This window comes from Fusarium venenatum (assembly GCF_020744135.1).
Source record: "Fusarium venenatum strain MPI-CAGE-CH-0201 chromosome Unknown EDB82scaffold_2, whole genome shotgun sequence".
Lineage (NCBI taxonomy): Eukaryota > Fungi > Ascomycota > Sordariomycetes > Hypocreales > Nectriaceae > Fusarium > Fusarium venenatum.
The window spans coordinates 107,265-126,338 of record NW_027072130.1 but is presented as its reverse complement, the minus strand read 5'-3'; the positions used below and the strand labels follow the sequence as shown (position 1 = coordinate 126,338).

The window sequence follows — 19,074 nt, the reverse complement described above, 5'->3', positions numbered from 1 at the left end:
CAGTCCGAAGATTTAAGCTTAATCTCACGCTTACAATTCTTTTAAAAGTTCCAAGAGAGGGGTAATAAACTTGGCTCAGGGTTGTATCTTATCTGGGCAGGTCAGATTGAAGATGCGGAGTGATCACCGCCGATCTTGCCATAATGAGAAGGTGTGAAAGAAGGCCGCCAATCATGGCGAACTCAATGATGGCATGCCGAGAGATTGAAAAAAGAACTAGCAAATGTCATATCAAAAGAACCTGAGCCCTTGTCTTGTCCTGTAACTCAGAACACCGAATGTCATCGTTCTATCCGAGTAGCCCACGATGTTACTATCGGGTTGTATTGTTTGTCAACATTCACAGCTAAACGCGCACGAATACTGGTCCAAAAGGATCTAGCAAGTAGTGATTGATCTATCTAGAAAGACAAGCTAACTAACCCCAAGCCTATCTGTTCTCAAATGCCTTGCATGCCTCTAGTTGCGAACAATTTGCATGCGCTTCTTGAGGCGGAAAGCAATAGCGCGCTTGCGAGCGGATGCGGACTGGGTAAAGGCACCAGAACCACCAAAGGGTCCAGCAGCAGCACTGTTTCGCACACGAACAATGCACACATTGTCAGCTCCTCCTACAGATCCCTCGCAGGTCATACCCTGGGGCATCTTGACAGTGAGAGGGAAGTCTGTGTTTGTGGCAAGTGACAGTCCTCCGAAACCAACACCGGGAACGTCTTGAGTGACTTCAGCAGACTGAAATGCAGCAGGGTCAGTGCCACCAGATGTGGCATCAATGTCCGCTGTCATTGGGCCAGCGCCATCCTGGTTAATCTAGGAGGAGGTTAGCCAGGTTTCTCGAGACTCTTGGAGATGGAACTTGCCTGTCTGTACGTCATTGTGATTTCACCATTCTCCGAGCAGGTAGGAAGACCCGATGTTGCTCCCTCTCCAGCAGTCGCAGCGACGCTGGACTCATCAGGCAAATCCGCCTTGTCGCCGTTTCCACCTCGACCGCCACCTCCGAACAGTCCACCGAGAAGGTTGCCTAGCTGGCGCTTCTGCTGGCGCCTTTGCTTGTTGTTGTTACGGCCTCGGTTGAGACCAGAAAGATCATCCTCGACACCGACACCGGCGTCGGAGCCGTTGTTAGTGGGGACATTGTTGCTACCACTAGCTCCAAGGAAGTTGGCGATCATCACGGAGGCATCTACAGGCCCGTTACCCTGAGTCCTGCCCAGGGCGCTGGCTCGATCAGTTCCGAGCTCGCGATCACGAATGATTGCTGTATCAGCTTGGGAACCACATCCGTTGCTGGAACAATCACGAGGAGTTCCATCGGCGACTATCCAAATGTCAGTGAACTCGTGCTATAATCTGGAAGTAAACTTACTGCTGAGACCAGGCATGGAGACTCCATTGGCTCCCTCGACTGAGACAACCACTCCATGAGCGGAGACGGCGGTGATAAAGGCAGGAATGAGAGCGTAGAAGTGCATTTTGTTGATTTTGTGAGTTGATCTTGTGATGTAGAGTTTGAATCGGAAGAATTGGGTATCGTAGAGAGAAATTGAAAGATTAAAAGATCTTGTGAATTGAATGAGCCACCAGGGCTGGAGAAAAATACTGAAGTAGGTTGAGGAGTGAAGTTGAGAGTTGTTGTTGTTTGATGAAAAGGTTTTCAGGTTGACGAGAGTGAGACTCTTATACAAATTTCTTTGAGATGTCTGCAATAGTAAATTCGTCATATAAGCTCTCAAACTCTTGGCCATCACCACTCTTGGAATCATGTCTCTCGACGCACAAACTTCAGCTTCAGGTTCTTGTTTCTGCGTGTTACGACTCTACGACCCCGTTTCCACTCAAGGTCTTCCTTTTTCGATCTTTTGAAAAGTCTTGGAGTTTGAAGTCTCTCATAGCTTGCATTACCCCCAGTTTCGACTTTCTGCGTGGTGTTTCGCGTTTCGCCCGCTAAGACCCCCTGGGATCTACAACCGCACCAGGGCCAGGTCAAAATGACGATCCGAAACACATAAAATCTGACAGTTCTAAAATTTGTTAGTTTATCTTTGTGTTGCGATTGGCTCGTCAGAATGGAGGTGGCTGAGTTATCTTGATGCTTGTCTGAAAAACTGAGGTGGCTGAGATGTTTCACCTGGGCGGCAGAGATTCAGTTGGTCAACATGTAGATTCTTTATGCTGATCATTTTATCGAAGAGTATGTTTACTCCTGAAACAAAGGTCGCGATGGTAAGCAGGACGCAGCCACTACGAAGTCGATCTTTGCTGTAGCATTTCAACAAAATCGAGAAAGAACATCCCAGCTCACAGCTATCTTGGACTTGGCCGATTAATGAACTAGTGTTAATTAATAAAAGAATTTTCATAAGCCAATTTGAACTGGGTTTCTTTTCTATGTCCGTGATTGATTGGTTTCCACTGGGCAAGTTGGGAGTTTACTGTCTGTGGCCGAGTGTTTAGAATAATTTTCTATTCCCGCAATATTAATTGATAGGTTATCGATACGATGAAAACTAAATTTAGTGCTCGGATGAGGATGTTGCCGAAGGCCCTGGTACTGCTTCGGCGGTTACCGATCAATACTACGTCCATTACAACGGGGCTACTGAAGCGCTGAAACATTCAACGAAGACCTCGTTTCATAACTCAAAAAATAAACAATCGAGCAATCGCAACTTAGAACGGGCAACTAAGTTACTCGAAGCAAGATGTTTGTATTTGCGTTGATACTCGTTGACTTTGTTATATCCGGTTTAGCCCAAAGTCATAGCGCATAATGTTGTTTGAAGGCTGTAACGCTGAACCCCCTTGTCGCTCTAAATCGCAGCCCGCGATTGGCTCACGGCATGACCGAGGCTTCAATATGACATGTGCCGCACTGCCAAGGAAACTTGAGGCTGCGCACAGATGTGACATCAGACAAGAAGATGGAGATATCTTCAAACATGTTCCAGAAATCACACCTTTCTAGAAGGCATTCCGCATAGCTTTAGAGAACGGAATTTTGTTCATGGAAGTGACAACAATTCTATTATTTTACACGTCTTCTTGTACTATTTGCTGGTTATATCCTAATGCATTTGTCCTGATTGAGAAGTAGGTTAAGTATTCTTATTTTTAATCGTCTTCTAGGTTTACCTTTGCTGGTAGGATCTATGGATTGTAGGTTCGCTAGCAAGATTGACAGAATGCCTTGACGGTCTTCGGTAGAGATCTATTAGCTACCCTGGACTGTGATGCAAGTCGGCAGCTGCTCAGACATAGAAGCCTTAACTGCAGGTATTATTGACGTCAACGTGGCCTAGAGATGAAGGTGATTGGGCCCTAGACTCCACGGCGTTATCTCTTGGCTATTCTCACACTGGCGTCCATCTGTGTCTTTTGTTTTCTACCGTGCCGTTTCCTTCTTTGGTTTATATTGGTTTTATGGCACTGGACTTTGTTTGAATGAAGATCTGCGATCCTGTGGGCGTCCGGTATTTTTTACGGCTTAATTTGCCTAGTCCTGTATTATTACACCTACAAGGTGTTGATGAAGCCTCGATAACAAAAAACATATATCGAACCTACTCCTCGCTTCTTCTGTAGTACCAAGAAATCTCTGGGTTCGGGAAATAGTGTCTTGGGTTGACGATGATAGTACTATAAGTGATCTAGGCAGCGACTGAAGTGGGCTTCTCGTGTTAGATCCCGACTACTAAGAACACCATGAACTAACAGAATTCTTCACATGATTGCATTCTGAAAAGGGATTAGATAGAACACTCACGGTATCTGATGGCGGAGTAAGAGGCACCTGTTTAGGGTTGGCGCATACTTGATCTTGACAACATTGGCATCGAAGTTTATAATGTAGCTGGTGGAAATATAGGAGGCCAGCACACCAAGTTCTATTTACATACAGATCTACTGACAGGTCCTCGACCGAAGGTGATAGATTTAAAAGTGCCGAGGACTCTCAGCTCTAACAGCTAATAAGTTCTATGTCTGACACCAAGTTCCTTGCCGGCCTAGGAAATACTTGTCACTATGATGACGGATCACGACTAGGGTCTAGATCTGTTATGTTATGGTGCATGAGTGTGTATTTTGCCTCGTCATCGGCTCTGCCTCTAAGGCACAGATCTGAGTAAACTACGGATCGGGTAACTAATTTACCCGGTCAATTGACTTGACGATGCCTTCATGCATCACACTGCATCTCGTACCTAATCCGCGTTGTTCCATCGGACACACTTGATACGGCGAGAATCTCCTTCAGATCGCCAGTTCAAGTTGACACAAGGATGCTTGGCATCGTTTTGCCAGCTACCAATGAGATCGCCGGTACAAACACCGCCATTCTTGCTCTTGCCGCTGTAGTAGTACCACGGACCATCACCTAAGTAAACAGAGTTGCTAGTATCGTCCATCGTGACATGGACATTGTGGTTGCCATGGTGCTCATAAGACGCCGTTCCTTGGGCACTGATACAAGAAAAAATGATTAGTAAAACAAAGGGGTTGCTTAGAAAGTCATCCAAGCCTCTTACCAGTTACCACTGCTGAATTCATTAGCCTTGCGGGCGGCATTGACGGTTGTCGCAGCTGTCAGAGAAAGGACAGTACTAAGGATAAAGTTGAACTGCATGATGATGGTTGCGAGGAGACTGGCTCAATCAGATGTCTATGTTTCGAAGTATGCGGTAGAATGGATAGAAGAATGCTGTATACAAGAGTGTTGAGAATAAAGTTAAAAAGGGACAAACTGAGACTATATAACTATATTTCGAGACTCTAATAAAAACTCCAAGTCTAACTAGCTACGTAATATTTTCAGGCAAGAGCTGGGAAGCGAAGTGAGATCGGCATTCATGATAATTCGAATAAACGTTAGTGCTTATGAATAACAAGGGTTATATGAGAAGGATCAACTTTATAACTCCTTCGTTATACAGAGTAGCAATTTAAAGTAGAACAAACCTATTAGGCTCAAGAGAGAGTCAAGATATTGTGACCTGGTAGAATGCACTGCCCCATATCCTCTCCTTGACCGCCTAATGCGGTCTGGTATTACTAACCACATAAGGTTATTTTAGTGTATATCGGCCCGCTCTGGCAGCGAGGGACACAATCCTGCTCGGACTTGGGTTTGAGGGTAAATGCATGGATAGCATAAGGAGGGTCACTAATTGGTTACTTTCCGCTCATTGATAGGTATCGCGGGCGTGAAATCTTCCTTAGATGACTCGTGATATAAATGCCAAGACAAATAACAACAGCCGCATCTTACCTTCGCAAACGCGCAAACGCTCAAGCTACCACATTGGACCAGAGACTAGACACTCAGGAAGCTACGTGTTATCCTATGAACTGGAACATTGCCCAGATAGGGCGATCCTTTAGGCATTGACGTCGTGGCAAATGCTTCCTCCCATGAACGAGGCTAAGGCAGAAACAAACATCTCAGCATTGACTAGCAAGGGAGAATGGTCTTGGTTATACAGAGGCAGGATATGAAGATGAGTTATTGCCGAGATTTGTGCCATTGAACCAAAGCGGACTCTAGTCGATGCCCCTTGCAAGTGAGGCTATAGACTGTAATCGGAGAGAAGGCTCTACTTATATGGTCTGCTCCCAATGGAGCCTGATGGGAAATTAGTTCTTGGGAAGCCCGGCATTCCGCAGGGTTTTAGACAACGGAATTATGTTCATTCAAGTGACAAAATAATCCAGTCATTTTACATGTCTCCACCTGAAGATGTAAAAACTGCAGGTTTTCCGTTGTTGCTTTTCCGAATGATAGTCCCAGGATGCACGTTCAGCGTAGCATTGAAGATAAATTTTCCACCACAAATATCGCGTGTTTCTATAGACCTCTGCATTTTAGATTAAGCTTAAATCTACCCCACTTCCTTAGATCCCGTAATTGACTATTGAAGCGGCGATCTTCTATCCCGAACCTTGGAATTAATTATTCCTCGAACAGATAAGGCAGATCTCCGTGGTTTGAGTGAAGATTCGGAAAAGCCAAAATCTCGCTGGATATGATAATTGACCGATGTAATGATAATTCTCAAATTTGCATCACCTCAAGGAACTACTTAAACCTCGTATCTCTAAACGATAATCAGCTCAACTTGCTTCCCAGAGCAATTCTTCTACCATAAGCCGGCACTATGAAGGCCACATTATTCGCGCTGGGCGCTTTTGCCAGCACAGCTCTCGCTGCTGGGACAACACTTCCACAAGGATGGTTCACCTTCCAACCCAACGAAAAGATCAAGCATACTCAGTTCAAGGGCAAGCCGCGATATCTCACTTGGATGGCCGACTCTCAAATCCAGCACGGAGTCGAGCCTACGCTTGCTTATACAGTCTCTGCCTTTTACTCGGGCATCCTTCTGGCTTATGAGAGAACCAGAGATAAGAAGTATTTCAACTATGTCAAACGCGGGGCCGACATTCTCCTTTACCCTGAACACGATGGCACTGTCCTTATGTACAATAACAGCAATTCCATCGATGACATCCGCATTGGCCATACTTTCCTTGACATTTACAACGTCACGGGGGAAGAGATTTACAAAAAAGCTGCGACAAACATGCGGAAACAGATTGATCGCACAGGCCGCACGCCTGATGGAGGTTTCTATCATCGTTTCCCTGCATACATTGATCAGATGTGGTTGGATGGTTTCTACATGCTGGATGTCTTCTACGCCCGCTGGACCTATGAATTTGAGCCTGATAACACAACAGCCTGGGACGACATTGCTTTACAATTCGATCTCATCGATGCTGCAACGAGGTCTAGCGAGCATACCAAAGGACTGCCAGTTCATGGTTTTGACGCCAGTAAAACACAAGTCTGGGCAGATCCTGAAACCGGAGCTGCACCTCATGTCTGGAGTCGCGGTGTTGGGTGGTATATAATGGCTCTGACAGATGTTCTTGACTATTTCCCTGAGAAACACGAGGGCCGAAAGCGCTTGTTGAAGTACCTACGCACTTTGGCTGATGCTCTTGTAGCATCTCAAGACAAGACCACCAAGGGTTGGTGGCTCGTCATGGATCCTGGTTTGGAGGGTAAGTCCGGAAACTACATTGAGAGTTCTGGTACAGCCATGTTCGTCAACGGCTTATTTAAAGCCATTCGCAAGGGATACATTCAGGGCGACAAGTATCTCCAGTCTGCGTTGACTGGGTACAACTTGATGACTTCCACGTTTGCTCAGCCTCGCCTGCATGATGGGGCATTGGCTTGGGAGTGGACGGTTCAAACTGGCAGCTTAAGTTCTAATGGCACTTTTGAGGTTAGTTCTTCGCAAATCGTTTCTGATCAAGCTGACATATTTTAGTACTACGCCAGTATGCCGCTGTTTGAGAACGACCTCAAGGGAGTAGCCCCGTTTCTGTTTTCCAGCTATGAGTATGAGCTGTATCAAGGGAAGGCTTGAGTAACTCAATAGCAAAGATCTGTCTAGGGAAGAAAAGTACATAGATAGGATCGTCAAAAAGTGTAAACGCTATAACAATTATCTAAGCCTTAGTTAGGTATTACTATTACTGCCTAGAGATGTAACTCAATTGGTAAGCCGACTCTCGTTTATCACTGTGAGGCTGATCAGCTCTACCACGTAGTACTGTGTCAGTATGTTAACTCGCCAAATTCGGTAGCGCCTGTGGAAACCTCTGAAGACCTTCTGAAGCTCTAAGAGGATAGAGAAAGCGGGCTGCTTGCTCAGTCAGCAAAACAACTCCTTATTGCCGCACTCTATGCTGCTGAGCTCATGATGCTCTAAAACCATATCGAAATTCATGTGTTAATACGGTATACGACCAATAGATAAATAGCCGTCGTCTAAATCAGCCAAGCCACCCGGGAATTGAGAATATAGCTGTCGCTTATAATCTTGGAAGTCAGATACTGACTTAATTACTCTCTCTCTCTGCAGCTTCGAGATGATATGATAAAATGAAAAGAGAACAGTAGGGTATGTAAAGTGGGGTATACTGTGCGTGTTGGTTGGCCACTCCTTACGGCGAACCAAGGACTATATAGCCGGTATCGGGAGGAATACAATTGGGTAATGTCCTCTTTTTCACCATGTAAAAGCCATCGGAATTCTTCCGTATTACACACAAGCACCGCATTATTAACATGCAGAGAGAGTTACGTAAATACTAATTAATATCACTTCCTCCTTATTAACTCTGCAAAGCCTACTGTATTTTCTTGAGATTACATTTTATCATCATTACCTAAGGTCAGAATGAATTTCTATCCACCACCGCCAGTGATTAAAGCAGACGTTTGGCTTCGTATTCCCGACGATAAGCGTTGCATTGACCAAGAGTCAGAATGGCGCGGGGGGTTTACTGGCTCCTTTCAACACATTTTCCTCGAAGGACCTGGCTTTGACACTGTTGGAAATCTCTACGTTGTAGATATACCCTACGGCCGCATCCTGAGGATTGATAAGGAGAAGCAAGTTTCAGTTGCTTGTACTTGGGATGGTGAGCCAAATGGCCTTGTCGGGACCGCGGATGGAGATTTGTTAGTGGCAGACTATAAACAGGCATGGTTATCCATCATACTATGGAATCGAGTGACCAAACTGACTAGATTCACAGGGGATTCTTTCATTCGACCCTGAGACAGGGAAGATAGGACCGAAGTTGAAAAGAAAGAACCTAGAACGATTCAAGGGTCCAAATGATCTCATCGCTGACTCAAAAGGGAATCTTTACTTCACAGATCAAGGGCAAACCGGGATGACTGATCCGACAGGACGAGTCTACCGCATGTCACCCGATGGAAAGCTAGATACACTTCTTGACAATGGCCCATCACCCAACGGACTCGTTCTGTCTCGCGACGAACGCTTTCTCTACGTGGCCATGACAAGAGCAAACCAAGTCTGGCGATTGCCACTGCACCTAGACGGAACAACTTCCAAAGCTGGCGTGTTCTTCCAATCATTTGGCAACGCTGGTCCTGATGGACTCGCTTTGGATGAAGAGGGTAACCTTTTCATCTGTCATCCAAGTCTTGGATCAGTTTTTGTGGTTGACAAGGATGGTATACCCAAAGCACGGATCGTCAGTGGATCAAAAGGAATTAATCTTACAAATTGCTGCTTTGGGGGCCCTGAGCACAAGACGCTGTACATTACGGATAGCCTTGAGGGGAATATTCAGACTGTGGAATGGCATTGTCGCGGAGCAGTTGCTGCACCATCTCTGAAGCAAAGTAAATATGAATAGTGGTATTGGCATATCAGACAATGATTGACCAAAACAATAACAACATCTAATCTAATTCGACGCGGTAGTCAAGTAGCCTGAATGAGAGACTTGGTATCTTTTGTGGTTTGCTTAGGTTTCTTTCTGACCTGCCTGTATCATTGAACACGTTCTTGATAACAGCAAATTTTCATGGCCTCCACCAAGGTATTGGAAAAGTTGGTCGTTAAACGCATAAGAGACGAAATTAGTAGGTCAATTTGTGCACCTTAGACCATAGGTCTTAGGCTACTTATTTTGATACCCGAAGACTTAAGAGGTTAACGTTTCTACTAACCACTGGCCATGTAACCCCAGCTCATCTTCCACGACAGTGTGTCGTTCCTCCACGATCAATGCGACGTCTTGCTTGACTCGTCAAACACGTCACAAGGGATTAAGTGTCACTCACGGCAAATTAACCCGGTTGAGATCCACCCTCTCAGATGTTTCGCCCGGGTCGAGTCAGACAGCACTAGGAAAAACACCGATGAGGGGTGTTCGACTCCATGGAGAAATGGTCTGGGGAAGCTCGGGGAACACTAAGATCGTCGGCCATCCCCGCCTTCGTACACTGCGACGCGATTCTGTCCATGCATGGGTCATTGCAAACTAGAAAAGCCATTGAACAATATATTCTTGGCAATACTCACTCCAAGAACGAACTCTGCCATCAATGATATCGATTCCTTCTGTTTTCCATCCAAAACTTCACTGATAGCAACGAGCTTAATTCGTGACAATGGCGCGACCAAACATGATCAACGCGCACCAGTATTTTCGTCTAGTCTTCTTCGTCTCTGTTCCTTTGGCGACCCACCTGCTTATCCAATTGTTGAGCCTCATTACGGCAGTTGTTTTTTTCAGCCCCTTTGCATGACTCGGTGGAAATTACCACGCACGTCTTTTTTAATTCGTTAGTGGGCTTGTAAATCTCAGCTTTATTAACACAAATTATCGTCGCCTATAGTTGAGATAAAGTCTCCAAATGAGTTGATGGTGAGGTTGAGTAAGTGGACAAGAGACAATAAACACTTAGTCAAGAGCCTGGATAAGCGGCGAAGCTCAATCACTTTTGTCTATAACTGACTATCTGAATCGTTGCTGTTCTCCTGCCTACAAGTCCTCATTCAAAGTTGAAGGCAGTGGCGCGGCTTTTACTTTCTACAGAGCTTGCAAGAACAGCCTCAAAAATACAAAAACAAACGCACAGACCAAGAGATTGCAGTAAATGGGAAAAGCTGCATCACCAAAGACCAGTGGTTTTATTAAGTATTTATCAATGGGCTGAGTACACAGTGACCACTGGGGTTCCATCCTGGTCTACTACATCTAGTAATTAATATACCGATCAAGAGTTTAGTATTGATATCTTATCACACAGTAGTATAGCCAATTAAAACCGTTAGTTATCTCCCCGAGAGTTCATCTAGGATCAGTTATCTAACCAATCAAAACTATTACTTATCTCCCCGATTACTCCACCTGGAGATAAGAAAAAGCTCTTATACATAGATGATAAATACTATTTAAATATACTAGGACAGTAAGCCAGCGTCAGGAGTTATTAATGTTTTCATTGAATAAAACAATATAACTATTCTTTTCGTTTTCATTTTTATACCCAAAGAGCAACATGCCTGAGCTTACCGTTCCTGGTGCTATCCTCCATTACGAAACGTTCGGCACCTCTGGGCCCGTTCTTGTCTTCATCCCCGGAGCCGATGGCCGTGGGAGTATTTTCCACACTGTTGCCAAATCTCTCGCCGCCAGCTTTACTGTCGTCTGCTGGGATCGCCGTGGATACTCACAGAGCTATCTTGTTGGCAAACAAGATTTCGAAAACCGGCTGCAAACCGACGCTGACGATGCACAGCGTCTAATAGCCCACGTCTCCCGTGATGGCACGGCTATTGTTTTCGGAACGTCATCAGGCGCTGTCGTTGCACAACAGCTCCTGGCCACCCACCCTGATTGTGTGGTCAAGCTCATCTCCCACGAGCCGCCAGCCTTTGTTGCCCTGGCCAAAGAGTTTGAACTGCAGGCAAGCGGACTTATCGATCACATCTACAGCACATACAGAGTTCAGGGTCCTGAGGCAGCCATGGAAGCTTTTACCTCTGGCTTGTCTGAAGGCCCCGATGCGAAGATGATGAGTCATTGCATGAACACAAAGCGCGGAGACGAGATCCGCGCCAATTGTCTCTTTTGGTTCGAATTTGAGCTGAGGCAGTATACTAGTGCGTCAGTCGACATTGAAGGGCTCGACAGGTCAAAGGAAAAGTTGATTCTTACCGCTGGAGATGAAAGCAGTGACGGTCCAGGTGCAGGACCAATCAAGGCTATTGCTATGAGGTTGGGCAAGGAGGTTCTGAGCATTCCTGGCGGTCACGTGGGCTACATGACCGTCCCAGATATGTTTGTGATGAAGATAGCGGAACTGCTCAGGGAATAGAAAGACGATATGCATTATTTTTAGATTACAAACAGTCATTATAGACCTAAAACCCCAGATCACCAAATTGCCACGTCTGATCTGCAGTACATTCATCCATGCTCCAATCAAGACTCTGCGAGCTAAGCCAACTTTCCTCAAGGGAGTCGGATGTGAAAAACACGTTAAAATCCTCCGACAATCCTTCCAGCCAGTTCTGGTCGACAGCTGCCTCAATTGGAGCATTATCGGAGATACTGGGACTGACAGTTCGCTTCCTGTCAGATCTATTTTGCCCATCTATTAATGCATTAAAACATGCGGTTTCGGCTGGACGCCTTCATTTAGTGTAATCGTACTAACCCTTTTTCAGAAAGGCGGAAAATCGTTGCCGGTATTTTTTCAGTGCTTCTACTCCCTTTGCGGCAGATTCGACGTTAGACTCGTAATGATAGAAAACTTCTAGCGCCTTATCCCACGAAGTTTTGGCGGGCTCGACATCCAGGTCGACCCCTAAATCAGGTAAGAGACTGGCTGCGAGAAGGGCTGATGCAGCACCGAAAGTAACTGTGATAACTATGTAAGCACCTGACTGTATCTAGAGGCAGAATTGTCTCGGGCTGTGGGGCAATTACAGAACAACGCATGCCATGGTGAATTTTGCTGCGAACTACTCAAGTTCTGATGCATCTCATCAAGGATCGCGTGCGCAGTCGACACACACAAGCGACTGATTTCACCGAGAAGTATTTGCTGAAGAGACGGGGTCTTATGATGGCAGTTCGGGGATTGATTTGAGACGAGACGTCTTACTTCGACGAGAAGTGAAGGCCGTAGTAGTAGTAGCCGTATGTACATAACCCTTTTCAAAGTCAGAGACGTCTTATTGCAGATCAGGCTGTGAAATACCTTGATTTTAATACCATGGCCTGCAGGCGGAAGCAGCTTGTTGATTCGTCGGCAGCTTCCATAGTATCATCAAGCACAAGATGGACAGGCAAGTCCGCGAGCAGATTGTCTAGTTTCGAACATAGTCTCGGGATATCCTCAAAATATTGAAAAGATATAGCTGTTGGATCCTGTCCTGGGTCTGGGTGCCCGATTGAGTAGAGTCTGCTCAGAGTTTCGTCTAGAATTTCAAACAACTTCATGCTATATATGAAGAAGTCAATTCGGGATGGGATGTTCTCTGGTTGGCAGCCTTCATTGACTTCCGATAGGTATTCGTCGTCAATGGGTTGGGGCAAGGGAATAGCATGCGGCCTGCAATAAAGAACGGGCCGGCCGAACGTGGTAGCTGAGAGCCTAGAAATAGTCAACGACGTGTGTATTCTATGGATGAGGCGGAAAATACCGATCCAGAGCAATGCAGCTATGCCAGGCTCTACGTCTCATCTCCCGCTCCACTTGACTTTTGGACGATTCAGCGCGTTCAAAGTTTAATCCCAAGCTCTGCGCCACCCTGAGAGCAACACCGACCATGTTCCAGCAACGATTGGCGTAAGATGTGTAATGAAGATAGATGCCTCGTAAAAGGAACAGTTGTACGATTTCTAAAGAGGCGAAATCCAGAGTTTCGATAGAAATCAATCGATGCGATCGTTTGTAAAAAGAATCGGCGTATTGCGTTCTCCGAGGTAGGAGAGCATATTTGCTGCGTTGACATCCAATGGCCAATACCATGTTAAATATTGCATGGAAGACGAGATCATCTCTTGTTTGGTGATGACAATCATCCAAAGTCATGTTTGGTCGCCAAAGACTGTTATACATCGTAATAAAAGATGGCCAGTGAAGTAAGGGGAACACTGGATGGATGGAGTCATAAAAAGTACGGAGAAGGGTGGGCGCAAGGTGGTCTGGAGGTGAGGTGGGACCTAGATGATGAGTAGAGTCGGGTGATCTGACTAATTCGAACCCTAGGAGATCCTGTTCAGTCTTTTCCTGTGTACACGATTTTGCAACTACGTCTGGGTTTGCTCTTTGGATTGTTTGCTGCAGAAAAGAAATATTCGAGGACGGGCCATGGAAGGATTCTTCGTCCTTGCGATAGGCATGAGGCATTTTGGGTTGCTCCGAAGAAACGAAATTTGGTACTATAGCTGAGTTCAGGACTAACCGTGACGCCCTTTTCAAGATGGACTTACGTTCAGGCACTGGAGAAGTATCGGCAGTATTCTGGTCTAGGCGCGGACCCCCTTGTGACTTTTCTTCCACGTGCTGCAGTTGGTTGTTCATCACTTGAAGATTCCTAGCAAGAGGTCAGGAGGTTCGAGCTAGACACGGAAGAGACTTACGGCGCTTGTAAGGTTGACATCTTCTGTTGATAACTGCACGTCAAGCCCTTCATTTTACACGAAGTACAGACTGGTCGGTTGCCATCACAACCAGTTTTACGGACACGACAGGGATTGCATGCCAGCTGAGTCCTTCGTCGCCGACGTGGCGGCAATACTCTTTGGGTAAGCATACGAATGGTGATACGAAGATGTTTTTAGCCTTCGCATTAACGGTGTTGTTTCTTGAGAAGTTCATACAGTCCACAAAGAAAGGTCAAGAATTAACGGATCACAAGTGTCCTAAATGCATGACTAATCCCGACGAGACTAGTGGTGCACAAGTAGGAATTGCTCTCATTTTAAATGGACTCTAACCTTAAATGTAGGAGGTGGTGTGTTAGCACCCCACATTCCTTGACACGTTCACTTGTATAAGCCTTGTTCCATTTTTTGTTTTATTGTCATCTTCTTAGTTATTTTGCATTATTCAATGCGAGTTACGCGACGATGAGATACATGTAATATTTGATCAATCCGTCGCGCTTGTCAATCTCTCAACTGGAAAGTGGGTACAACTTCAGTGCCGAAATCAACAGCGAGATTTAGCTTGTTAGGAAACCTTTGCGGTATCAAAGATAAAATATGCATAGATAAGCTGATAAACCGGCTAGTTTACTGTTGAAAAAGGCATAAACGCAAAGCATTTTAATAGACAGTTTCTTCCGGAAGATAAGAGATCCATAGCATTTAAGATCGTTAACAATAAGTGCTATATCGGCGAGAAGATCCAAGGACACGTTTTATGGGGCGTCACGAGTTTTTCCCTAAATGAAGTTAAGTATTAATTTAAAGTCTGCAGTGCGAGAGAGGGCATCGCACCCGGAGATTATTGATCGTATACGACTGCAGCTAAGCCTCGATCAAAATGGTCCTCGCAATCATCAACCCTTACGGGCTATGATACAGGGCAGCAGGTCACCACTCTCAGGTGTTCAGCCATACTGTTACTCAATAGCCACATGGTTCAGCGCTTGTGTGAATGTAGAAGTTCTACCATATTACTGGTTTTAATAACCCCTTCCAGGATTATAGCATGGGTTGACAGGTTCATCCGTCTCATAACTTGCCGGGCTGCACTGCGTCTCAGGGCCCCGAGCCGTCCTTAATACGCCGACTTCTTAGCTCGTTCTGTATTTTTGGATAAACATGGTTAAGGTAGACCCCGACAGTTTGGCCCGGGTGCTACTTACATCAGGATATTCAACCGGTGTCTTTGTTCCCAATTTTCGGCGATACTTGTGGAATAACAATGACCTGATCATGGCGGACGGTGACCGCTGGCCGGTATGTTGCATATTCCGAAATAATTTGTCAAACTGACCCATTTACAGAGTTGGATGAGATTTTTTGCTGAGCAGCAGGATCGCCACCATGGTCACCTCTGTCATCACTGTATAGAGTCTAACTACAATGTAGACTCTACGACAAAAAGCATTTAGCCGGACAGGGACCCGCCCGAAGGTAAAGCAAAAGAAAAGGACATATTGCTTGACTGCATGATGCATAGTACAGGGCCAGTAAGGACCATCACAAAGGGAATAAGAATGGTAAAACGATAGCCCAAAGGTAGACGTAAATCGATCAGACAACGTGAAGTCAAGAAGATGCCGACGAGCTTCCCCTTACAACATAGTGTCATAGCAGAATACAAAACTCATCCGTGACGTAAAGGTTGACAAGTCAGCAACCATGCGGCCGCCCTTATCTCATTAATATTATTCCTCATCTTGGTATTTGCCAAATTCCCGGGGCGAATTATGATTAAACCGAGTCGGCTAAATGTTCGATCATAAAGCATGGAGTGATCTGCCGATTCTGCGGGGAAACTGATGTAGTTGCCGCACAAAAGTCCCGAGAACCAAGCCAGATGTGGATTACCTCGTAGTAAGAGTTAAATAAATAATGTAAAGCTCTGGGAATAGTGCTAGTCTTGAACAAAGTGCAGATCAAATTGTTAAAGAATTATCTTCATCTATTAAAGCATCTATTGCGCTATATTAAAACACTAAAGAAAGATATTTTAGTTAACTAATAATAGTGATAAACAGACTCAATATAGTCTAGAAGTTTAAAATTCTAATTTGCAATAATAATGATGTGCTAATACTGCAATTTAGACATTCGTCTTTAACCTATTGTCAAATACTGGAATTAGGCTATTTAACGCACCAACCATTGTTCTGCCCGCAAATATTACCATGTCCCCGAACTCTATTGAAAACAGCAGTCCCAATTGCGACACAGACATGAAGATCGTTGCATCCAAACGTCGTATCACTTACCAAAGCAAGGCCGGGCCACGGCGTCTCTCTCCTGCGATTTGCTCGGCTATAACAAGCTTAAAGTACATATACTTGACTCCACAAGAACAGACGATGATGATGTTGATGATGTCCAGCAATCTAGCATCTATAAAAGCCTAGTGTTAGTGCATAGTTGAATTGATCAAGATAGCGGCGGTCTTGTAAAGATTCGACATGATGTTGTCCAAGTTCCAGGCACTAACGCTTCTCAATGGCCTAGTATTGGCTGCTGCGCCTTATCAGCAACCTGACTGCACAAAGGAACCTCTTCGTTCAAATGGAATATGCGATACCACGGCCTCGCCTGCCGAAAGGGCTGCAGCTTTGGTCGCGGCCTTGAATCCACGTGAGAAAGTCAACAACCTTGTCAGGTAAGCCAATCAGACATTCGTAGGTATTCAACTGCTGACTTGGACAGTAATGCTACAGGTGCCCCAAGGATTGGTCTACCCAGGTACAACTGGTGGAACGAAGCTCTCCACGGTGTAGCTGGTGCACCCGGCAATGATTATAACGATGAACCCCCTTACGACTCGGCAACTTCATTTCCGATGCCTCTTCTCATGGGTTCCACCTTTGACGATGACCTGATCCATGACATTGGCGAGGTTATCGGCACAGAGGCACGTGCTTGGAACAACGGTGGTTGGGGAGGGGGCGTAGACTACTGGACGCCCAATGTCAATCCTTTCAAAGATCCACGCTGGGGCCGTGGCTCCGAAACACCAGGCGAAGATGCTCTCCATGTCAGTCGTTATGCACGAGCTATGGTTCGTGGTCTTGAGGGCGATAAGAAGCAGCGTCGTATTGTTGCCACCTGCAAGCATTATGCTGGTAATGACTTTGAGAATTGGGGTGGTCAAACGCGTCATAACTTCAATGCCAAGATCACTCCCCAGGACTTAGCAGAGTACTATGTGCGTCCTTTCCAGGAGTGTACTCGGGACTCTCATGTTGGAAGCATTATGTGTGCATATAATGCGGTGAACGGGGTACCTGCGTGTGCGAACTCATACCTCCAAGAGACTCTACTGAGGAAGCACTGGAACTGGACCCACACAAATAACTGGATCACAAGCGACTGTGGCGCTATGCAGGATATCTGGCAGCACCATAACTACACAAAGACTGGTGCTGAAGCGGCCAAAGTCGCCTTTGAGAATGGCCAGGATTCTAGCTGTGAGTATACCACTACGAAGGACATATTAGATTCCTACGAGCAAGGCCTTTTGACAGAAAAGGTCATGGATCGTGCTCTTCAACGTCTCTTCGAGGGACTTGTTCACACTGGTTTTTTCGACGGTGATAAATCAGAATGGGCTTCACTCGACTTTGACAACGTGAATACCAAACACGCTCAGGACCTGGCTCTGCAGTCTGCTGTACGTGGTGCGGTTCTCCTGAAGAATGATAAGACTCTGCCTCTCAAAATAAAGCAGAAGGAGAGTGTAGCTTTGATCGGTTTCTGGGCCGATGATGAAACAAAACTACAAGGCGGCTACTCGGGCCCAGCGCCTTATGTCCGCACCCCAGCTTATGCCGCCAAGAAGTTGGGTTTGAAGACCAATGTCGCTTGGGGTCCAACTTTACAGAATACCTCAGTACCTGACAACTGGACTACCAATGCTCTGGAAGCTGCTAAGAAGTCTGACTACATTGTGTACTTGGGTGGTCTTGATGTGTCAGCTGCCGGCGAGGAGCTGGATCGTACAGATCTTGACTGGCCTAGTACTCAGTTGACTCTACTCAAGAAACTGTCCAAGCTTGGCAAACCGTTAGTTGTGGTTCAGCTGGGCGATCAAGTTGACGATACTCCCTTGCTGAAGGATAAGGGTGTCAATAGTATTCTCTGGGTCAACTACCCTGGCCAAGAAGGTGGAACTGCTGTCATGGATCTTATCACAGGCCGTAAAAGTCCTGCCGGACGTCTCCCACTGACTCAATACCCCAGCAAGTATGCGGAACAAGTCGGTATGTTGGAGATGGAGCTGAGACCTACAAAGTCTAGTCCCGGAAGAACTTACCGTTGGTATTCTGATTCGGTGTTACCATTCGGCTTTGGAAAGCACTACACCACTTTCAAAGCCAATTTCAAATCTCACAAGATCGAGATGAACATACAGAAGCTCCTCAAGGGTTGCGACGCGACTTATGCTGATACCTGTCCCTTACCTTCAATTCACTTGAGTGTAAAGAACACAGGCCGTGCAACGTCGGATTTCGTATCTCTTGTCTTTATAGAGAGCAAGGTTGGACCCAAGCCTTACCCACTAAAGACCCTTGCCGCTTATGCGCGCTCACACAACATCAAGCCGCGTGCAACGAAGGATGTCAAACTTCAGTGGACAATGGATAACATTGCGCGGAGGGAGAAGAATGGTGATTTAGTTGTGTACCCTGGGACGTATACACTATTACTTGATGAGCCAACACAAGCCAAGATCAAGGTGAAGTTGACGGGAGAAAAGACATTATTGGACAAATGGCCAGAGTATCATGGGTCGGACTAATGTTTTTGGTATTCCTTTCTTAGCACGTACCAGACTTCTAAGCAAAATTTGAAAACATTGCTACACTATGACAAGAGAATTGGTGATGTCTTTCAATACAGCGCAGTGACAATACAAATACTCTAGGTGCCTTGTAGTGGGAAACATGAGACCCTAAAATGCTGTATAGAAAGTAATAGTATCTGTTGATACTATTTGTGACCTATCCCCCGCAAGCTCATGTT

At 45.7% G+C, this 19,074-nt stretch overlaps 7 protein-coding genes across 7 annotated transcripts; 4 read left to right on the top strand and 3 right to left on the bottom strand.

The window, feature by feature from the left end:
* Window positions 1-230: 230 nt before the first annotated feature.
* Window positions 231-1,475, bottom strand: EDB82DRAFT_553336 (uncharacterized protein; the record flags this gene model as incomplete). Its single annotated transcript, XM_065609606.1, has 4 exons — window positions 231-810; window positions 857-864; window positions 911-1,321; window positions 1,370-1,475. The coding sequence occupies 4 exons, from the start codon at window positions 1,473-1,475 to the stop codon at window positions 460-462; spliced, it is 876 nt and encodes a 291-aa protein (XP_065464388.1). The 3' UTR covers window positions 231-459.
* Window positions 1,476-4,088: 2,613 nt separating this feature from the next.
* On the bottom strand, window positions 4,089-4,680 carry EDB82DRAFT_553334 (uncharacterized protein). The gene is made up of 2 exons (XM_025732707.2): window positions 4,530-4,680; window positions 4,089-4,464 (listed from the first exon to the last, which is right to left on the bottom strand). Exons 1-2 carry the CDS (start codon window positions 4,625-4,627, stop codon window positions 4,206-4,208), a joined length of 357 nt encoding a protein of 118 aa, XP_025583687.2. The 5' UTR covers window positions 4,628-4,680; the 3' UTR covers window positions 4,089-4,205.
* A 1,475-nt stretch (window positions 4,681-6,155) lies between these two features.
* On the top strand, window positions 6,156-7,475 carry EDB82DRAFT_573451 (glycosyl hydrolase; the record flags this gene model as incomplete). The annotated part of the gene is made up of 2 exons (XM_025732706.2): window positions 6,156-7,292; window positions 7,338-7,475. The coding sequence occupies 2 exons, from the start codon at window positions 6,156-6,158 to the stop codon at window positions 7,434-7,436; spliced, it is 1,236 nt and encodes a 411-aa protein (XP_025583686.1). The 3' UTR covers window positions 7,437-7,475.
* Window positions 7,476-8,103: 628 nt separating this feature from the next.
* EDB82DRAFT_565863 (uncharacterized protein) lies at window positions 8,104-9,339 on the top strand. The gene is made up of 2 exons (XM_065609813.1): window positions 8,104-8,558; window positions 8,614-9,339. The coding sequence occupies exons 1-2, from the start codon at window positions 8,253-8,255 to the stop codon at window positions 9,244-9,246; spliced, it is 939 nt and encodes a 312-aa protein (XP_065464387.1). The 5' UTR covers window positions 8,104-8,252; the 3' UTR covers window positions 9,247-9,339.
* A 1,561-nt stretch (window positions 9,340-10,900) lies between these two features.
* On the top strand, window positions 10,901-11,719 carry EDB82DRAFT_534823 (Alpha/Beta hydrolase protein; the record flags this gene model as incomplete). The annotated part of the gene is made up of 1 exon (XM_025732704.1): window positions 10,901-11,719. One exon carries the CDS (start codon window positions 10,901-10,903, stop codon window positions 11,717-11,719), a length of 819 nt encoding a protein of 272 aa, XP_025583684.1.
* On the bottom strand, window positions 11,717-14,250 carry EDB82DRAFT_494195 (fungal-specific transcription factor domain-containing protein). Its single transcript, XM_065608473.1, has 7 exons — window positions 13,996-14,250; window positions 13,846-13,949; window positions 13,053-13,794; window positions 12,608-13,003; window positions 12,334-12,560; window positions 12,062-12,265; window positions 11,717-11,998 (listed from the first exon to the last, which is right to left on the bottom strand). The coding sequence occupies exons 1-7, from the start codon at window positions 14,166-14,168 to the stop codon at window positions 11,766-11,768; spliced, it is 2,079 nt and encodes a 692-aa protein (XP_065464386.1). The 5' UTR covers window positions 14,169-14,250; the 3' UTR covers window positions 11,717-11,765.
* A 2,267-nt stretch (window positions 14,251-16,517) lies between these two features.
* On the top strand, window positions 16,518-18,892 carry EDB82DRAFT_458819 (glycoside hydrolase superfamily; the record flags this gene model as incomplete). The annotated part of the gene is made up of 2 exons (XM_025732701.2): window positions 16,518-16,711; window positions 16,759-18,892. 2 exons carry the CDS (start codon window positions 16,518-16,520, stop codon window positions 18,848-18,850), a joined length of 2,286 nt encoding a protein of 761 aa, XP_025583681.2. The 3' UTR covers window positions 18,851-18,892.
* Window positions 18,893-19,074: the final 182 nt, after the last annotated feature.